Here is a 6960-nt window from a genome sequence, read left to right as displayed (position 1 = left end):
CATATTTTAAAGCTTTTCACTACATGATTATACCAAGAATGAACAGCTCAGAAGAGCATTGTTTAGCATTGCCGTGCCGGATCAAATATCATTCATAATTGAACTCAGAAGAAATAAACGCAGAAGACAAAATCACACCAAGCATCTCGGGAATATGTTCAGACTTGTTTCCATTCACTGTACCCACGCTCCAAGAGATACCAAACTCAACGTAAACGCCATGGTGCAATGAAAACAAATCCTGAGGATCATTGACAATACAAGAAAACCAAAAGAATTGAATAGTCCCTCCTCCATGGAAGACAACGCTTAGAGTTTGGAGTATCCATATCCAGGCTTCGGTTGTATCTCCCCCAATATTGGAAAAGGTGAATTCCTTGTTGGTTTCTCATTTTCCATTCGTACTTGCTGTCATAACTTGTCATTTTGTACCGTCGCTATACGTCTTATGTGCATAAGTAGAATTTCATGAGCAGGCCCAAGTCCCCTGTGCCTGAGCCTCAGGGGGGTTGTTGTATTCTTGAAGCCTTTGATGTGCAAAGAGCTCTGAAAGTAGCCGGTTGAAGAAAGAGGATGACTCATAAGGGCAGAATGAGTAAAGGGGCAAGCAACCAAGCTCCCCGTAAACCTATTTACCCTGGGGCTCCTTTGGCCAGCACTTTTGTTCACAACTCCCGCAAGCAAATGTCTGGAGGTTTGGAGTTCATGAACCTGACTTATACTGTCACAAAGAAACAAAAGATTGAGGGAAAGTGGATTGAGGAACAAGTGGATTTGCTTCACAAAATTAGTGGGCATGCACCCAAGGGCTCTGTGACGGCTGTGATGGGGCCTAGTGGTGCAGGCAAATCCACCTTTCTTGATGGCCTGGCGGGGCGCATAGCCAGTGGGAGTTTGCAAGGAAGGGTGTCCATGGAGGGACGGTTGATGAGTCCTTCACTTATCAAGCGAACATCTGCTTATGTTATGCAGGATGATAGGCTCTTCCCAATGCTCACTGTTTATGAGACGCTCATGTATGCTGCTGAGTTCAGGCTTGGTGAAGAAGTTAGCTATTCAGAAAAGCAAGCCAGAGTGGAGAAGCTCATAGAGCAGCTTGGCCTAACGGTATGTATGTAAAAACCAATGTCTTTTCTACTTGTAGTGCGAGAATTAAGTGGGAGGGAATTATAGTTGGGAAATGACCTCTTGGAGGGAACTATTTATCCAGTTTTTCAGATGCATCAATGAATAAGTTATCTTCATATATCATAACTTATACATTGATGCATCCTAGAGACTGAATAGCCATTCTTTTATAATTGAATGGAGAGATAAAAAAAACCCAAGAGTGGGGATTCTAGTTAGACCTCCACCCTCTCCTATAATTCCTAATTTATCACCCTGCATAATGGCAGTGGTCATGGGTAAGAATTGTAGTTAGACCTCATGCACCAAAGGAACTGCTAGGCTCCCCCTCTTTATTCTAGTAGCTTGATTAATTAAGCTTCTACTATTCTATGGTGGAGGAGTTATCCAATGACATCTACCTCACCTATTAGTTGAAGTTTAAGGTTAACTAGCCCTCCTCTAATTATTGTTTGTGGGAGAATTTGTTTTTGTTTAATTAGTAAGGCTATTACAATAAGGAAACGGGGAGATATTTTTAATATACAAAAAATGATATAACGAGTTTTATTTTTAATGATATCAATTTTTCACAATCTATAATATTGATTCCTATTGTTTCTGAATTAAATCATGTTAGAATCGTTTTCATTGATGTTTTGAATCACATTATATGATTCAAGATAATATCATATTTTCATAATATTTAATATTGATCACTGTTGTTTTTGAATGTTGGAATTTTTTGCATCAATGATTTAGACTATACTTCATGAATCAAAATAATATCAAAATTTCTATAGTCTATAATATTATGATATTTCTATGAGGATTTAATTATGTAATTTTTGAGTCAAACTCATTGACCCATGTTTTGTGAGTAGTGGTTCACGAGAACCCATCTCTTGTGAGAACGAACATACACTTAGCACTCATTGCATGTAGCAATGCTCACAAAGGTGAAGCATTGAGCCTTCTCAAAAGGTCACCTATCCCAATACTACTCACCTCTTTGAACATCACCTAGATGCAATGAGTTCTAAGTTACCATTGAGTGACCCTTTTGTCCTTGCTATGCTCCAAGCTTTGAGATTTGATCATCTATAATTCAAGATAATATCATATTTTGTTGTTTCTAAATATTTAAAAATTTGTCTTGATGTTCTAGATCATACTCTATGATTCAAAATAATATCAAATTTTAACAATATATAATATTGTGATATTGCTATTAGATTCAACTATGTAGTTTTCGAGTCAAACTCGTTTACTCATGTTTCGTGAGTAGTAATTCTCAAGAACTCATCTCTCATGAGAATGAATGGGACACTTAGCACTTACCTAGATGCAGTGAGTGCTCATCGCATCTAGGTAGTGCTAAGTGTACCATTCATTCTCATGAGAGATGTTTTCTTGTGAAGCACTACTCATGAAACATGGGTCAATGTGTTTGACTCAAAAATTACAAAATTGAATCCGGCCAGCTTTAAAGAACACACACTAAGCAGCATAAAAAGTATAAAGAATGTTAGTCAACTCTGAGTCTTTAACACTTTTAAGCCTAGCAGTGTATTGTTAGTGTGAACACACACATTAGGCAACATATTAAGCGTAGAAAATCTCAGTCAACTATGATGTTTAACACTTATAAGAATAGAAGTGTAAGCTTAGTGTGTGTGGTTTAAGCCGTTCCGTTGAATCTCAATAGTAATATCATAATTTGACTTAAACTATGGAAAATGTTTCCTAATTATCAATCTATAATATTCATCATTATTATTTCTAAATTAGAACGTCTTAGAACTTTTTGCATCAATTTTTTGGATCATATTCCATGATTCATAAAATTATGAAATTTTCATATTGATCAATATTATTTTTGAATTAGATTATGGTAGAACTTTTTGCACTTACATATTCTATGATTCAAAAAAGTATCAAATTTTTATAATCTATAATATTGATCCCTGTTATTGTTTCTAAATTTGACTATCTTAAATTTTTTTTGATAACGATATTTAAGATCACACTCCATATAAGTTTTTGTGTTTCTTGATCTGGCAGAATGCTAGAAACACGTACATAGGAAACGAGGAAGTACGAGGAGTTTCAGGCGGTGAACGGCGGCGAGTATCAATTGGAGTGGACATGATTCACGGGCCGGCTTTGCTGTTTTTGGACGAGCCCACCTCAGGTCTGGACTCCTCCAGTGCTCACAGCGTTATCGAGAAAGTCCACGACGTGGCCATGGCCGGCAGCGTGGTGATCCTGACCATCCACCAGCCTTCCCACCGCATTCTCACCCTCCTCGACAATCTCTTCATTCTGGCCAGGCACCCACATTTTCCTGCCCTCATACTTTCCAATTGCAGCAACTTTTTTTTTGGCCAAAGTACCATGAAATTGACAAGTAATAGAATAGTGATGTGCATTGTGCAGGGGTCAGCTGATATATCAAGGATCTCCCAAGGATGTGGGAGTTCACTTATCCAACATGGGACGCAAGGTGCCAAAGGGCGAGAACAGCATCGAGTATTTGCTGGACGTAATCGCTGAATATGATCGCTCCACCCTCACTATCGCTGCACTTGCAGAATACTACATCACCAAAATTAGACCCCCAGCGCTCACGGATGACGTCGACATATCAATCGTTTCTGCTTCTTCGGTACCTCAATTTCAGCCCTTCCCAAGAATTTAGACGAAGAAAAAAAATGTTCTACTGAATGAAACAAGAAAATTACTTTTGGGTTTATATATGTTTGACTGTAATATTTTACTGTAATAGGTGAAGGGGCTGGGGCATGATGCTGCGGGGATAATGCATCTGCGAAGCCCAAGCATGAAGCATATGGGTGTGGAAGAAAGCCGGTCGATATCAATCGACATGGGTTCTTCTGCTCATGTTGTAAATGAGTTCGACCATAGTGTGAGAACACCCAGGGGAAAGGGCCGTGGGAGAAGTGGAATAGTGGAGAGCTTTACTTTCACTCCCTCACGCACACATCGCAGAAGGTGTGTATATTAAGTAAATTTTTTATAATTTATAATGTTCTCATTAGATTAAATCAGAAGAGGTCCAACTATTACATAATCGTTATATAGACAAAAAAAAAAAAAGAAAAATTGGAATGGCTTAAATCACACACTAAACTTACATTTCTAGGCTTAAAAGTGTTAAACACTCAGAGTTGACTGACATTTTCTAGGCTTAATATGTTGCTTACAGTGTGTGGTCACACCAAGAATACACTTCTAGACTTAATAGTGTTAAACACTAGAGTTGACTAACATTATCTAGACTTAATATGTTGCTTAGTGTGTGGTTTAAGACTGGCCAGAAAAATTATGGGACTCATCACCAGGAATTGGAACGGAAAACCCTAGTTAATAATGTCATAATTTATAATGTTAGCTTGAATATTTTTAGATTGATTATATGAAAGTTTTCAGATTAGACTATATGAATATTTTTGAATTAGATTATGTGAATTTTCATCATCATTTCTGATTTCATTCTATGATCTATCACCAAGATGACCCAATATGAGCCAATAAGATAAATAAATGATTGACCATGAAATGTAGTCCAAAATTATTTGTTTTTATGATGCTTATTATTATTTTTTTTTATCATTTTGTTGGTATTTGAATTGAAATGTATTACCTATGCAGTGGACTATCTCCAAACTATGTGAATTCAGAAGAGATCGTATCCACGACAGGCTCTACACTTCGTAGCAGTGAGTACACAGTGGGCGAGTCTGATTACTTTTACAAGAACCCCATTCAAATGTCTCCTCATGATATTGATCTGGGTCCAAAGTTTCCAAACTCCTTTCACAAAGAAGTTCTAGTCTTGATAAAACGAAACTTCCACAACATCAGAAGAACCCCAGAGTTGTTTCTGTCAAGGCAGGTAGTGTTGACAGTGATGGGAGCGATGCTAGGCACCATGTTCCTTTTCCCAGACAAGGATGTGCAAGGCATGACCAATGTACTCTCTTTCTTCATATCGACAGTTTGCCTCTTCTTCTTTTCTTCCAATGATGCAGTGCCAGCCTTCATACAGGAGCGCTTCATATTCATAAGGGAGTCTTCACACAATGCATACAGAGCCTCCTCATACGTTATATCAGGCCTCATAACCAACCTTCCCTTTTTATTAATTCAGGTAAGAACATAACCAGATTTTCACAATTCATTGTGAGTAATGCAATTATTTGTGGATTAGATTGTGTAAAGATTTTTAATGGCGTTTCAGATCACATTCCATGATCCATCATCAGAATGCAGATACTTGAGAACTCAATGCTCAAAAGGAGATAGGATCACACTCCATGATTATCATCAGAATGATAACTGAGAGTTCAATGAGAAAAAAAGACCTCCTTGAACTCTCAATTATCATCTTGATGATAGATCATAGAGTGTGATCTGAAACTTTATATCCTTGAGCTCTCAATTATCATTCTGATCCTAGATCACAGAGTGTGGTTGAGCTCTCCATTATCATCCTCATGATAGATCATAAAATATGATCTGAAACATTGATGGAAAAATTTCTACACAATCTAATATAATAACAATTCTATTATAAAAATATATTCACAAACTGATCGATTTAAAAAGATAAAATGTCCCAAAGGTGATGTAATTAAAAGAGTTTATCCTTCATATTGATTTAGTCATTTCTGATTTTCAGGCTCTGACATATTTCATCATAGTGTGGTACCTCTTGAAGCTGAACGGAGACTTCTACTACTTTGTGCTGGTCCTCTTCGTCTCTCTTATAACCACCAATTCCTTCGTTGTGTTTGTGAGTTCAGTGGTGCCCAATTATATCCTGGGCTATGCTGCAGTCATTGCTTTCACTGCCATCTTCTTTCTCTTCTGTGGCTTCTTCATTCCACGAGAAAGTATTCCAATATATTGGCAATGGATGCACTATATTTCTACAATTAAGTATTCCTACGAAGGCATGATCATGAATGAATATTCAAGGGATATATGCTACACCTTTCTTGATGAGACAAAAGGAATCTGTGCCTTGCATCGCACCGAAGTGTTAACAGGTCTGTCAATCAGTACAGATAAAATGAACAAGTGGGTAAGCCTGGCGTCTCTTCTTGGTTGGGCAGTCATTTACAGGATTTTGTTTTACATTATTCTGCGCTTTGCCTCCAAAAACCAGAGGACATGATAAGCGCTCTCAACATGATGGGATTGTGTATTAGAGAAACATTCAATTCATTTGAATGAGGTTAGGATTTTACCCATTTTTATTGTTTCGTACAAGTTCCAAGAGCATGATTGATGAGACACAGCTTGGTTTCACAGACATTTGCCTCACCAATTAACTTTTTCAGAACAAATAAGATGTACTCAAGACGCACAAATGTATTCTGCTGCTACCAAAAGATAAAAAATGCAATTCAACTCTTCAAGGAGCCCCATGTATGTATCTATTTTACGCTTCAAATTTTTGGTTTCACATCCATGTATATACATTGTCAACTGATTTATGTATTGAAGGGTGTTTCTGTCCTTGGTAGGATTTTTGAATCAAGACTTATGAGCAACGGATTTCATGGTATAGAATCATATTTAATTATTTTGTACTTATGCAAAATCATTTCATTTGCTAATTTATCACGGTGTTTCAAATAAAAATTGGTTTGTTTATGGGTAGGTGTAATTTTAAAATTTTAGATAAAGAAAAATTTGTTTATTTTTTCATCTTAACAAAGTATAAAAGAAGATTATTCTTTTGCATATGCATTAAAATTGTAAAATCAGTTGAAGAGATGGTTGGAAGAGATTTGCTAGATGGGATCTCTTAGGATGTGGGTT

General features: G+C 37.0%; 1 protein-coding gene across 1 annotated transcript; it reads left to right on the top strand.

The window, feature by feature from the left end:
* The first annotated feature begins 684 nt into the window (after positions 1-684).
* Positions 685-6310, top strand: LOC131072846 (ABC transporter G family member STR2-like). Its single transcript, XM_058009129.1, has 6 exons — positions 685-1107; positions 3172-3440; positions 3547-3775; positions 3896-4122; positions 4783-5281; positions 5813-6310. The coding sequence occupies exons 1-6, from the start codon at positions 685-687 to the stop codon at positions 6308-6310; spliced, it is 2145 nt and encodes a 714-aa protein (XP_057865112.1).
* The last annotated feature ends 650 nt before the right edge of the window (positions 6311-6960 follow it).

Source organism: Cryptomeria japonica, chromosome 6, assembly GCF_030272615.1.
Source record: "Cryptomeria japonica chromosome 6, Sugi_1.0, whole genome shotgun sequence".
NCBI classification, from domain to species: Eukaryota; Viridiplantae; Streptophyta; class Pinopsida; order Cupressales; family Cupressaceae; genus Cryptomeria; species Cryptomeria japonica.
The sequence above is the reverse complement of the archived record's forward strand: the minus strand, read 5'-3'. Positions and strand labels throughout refer to the sequence as shown.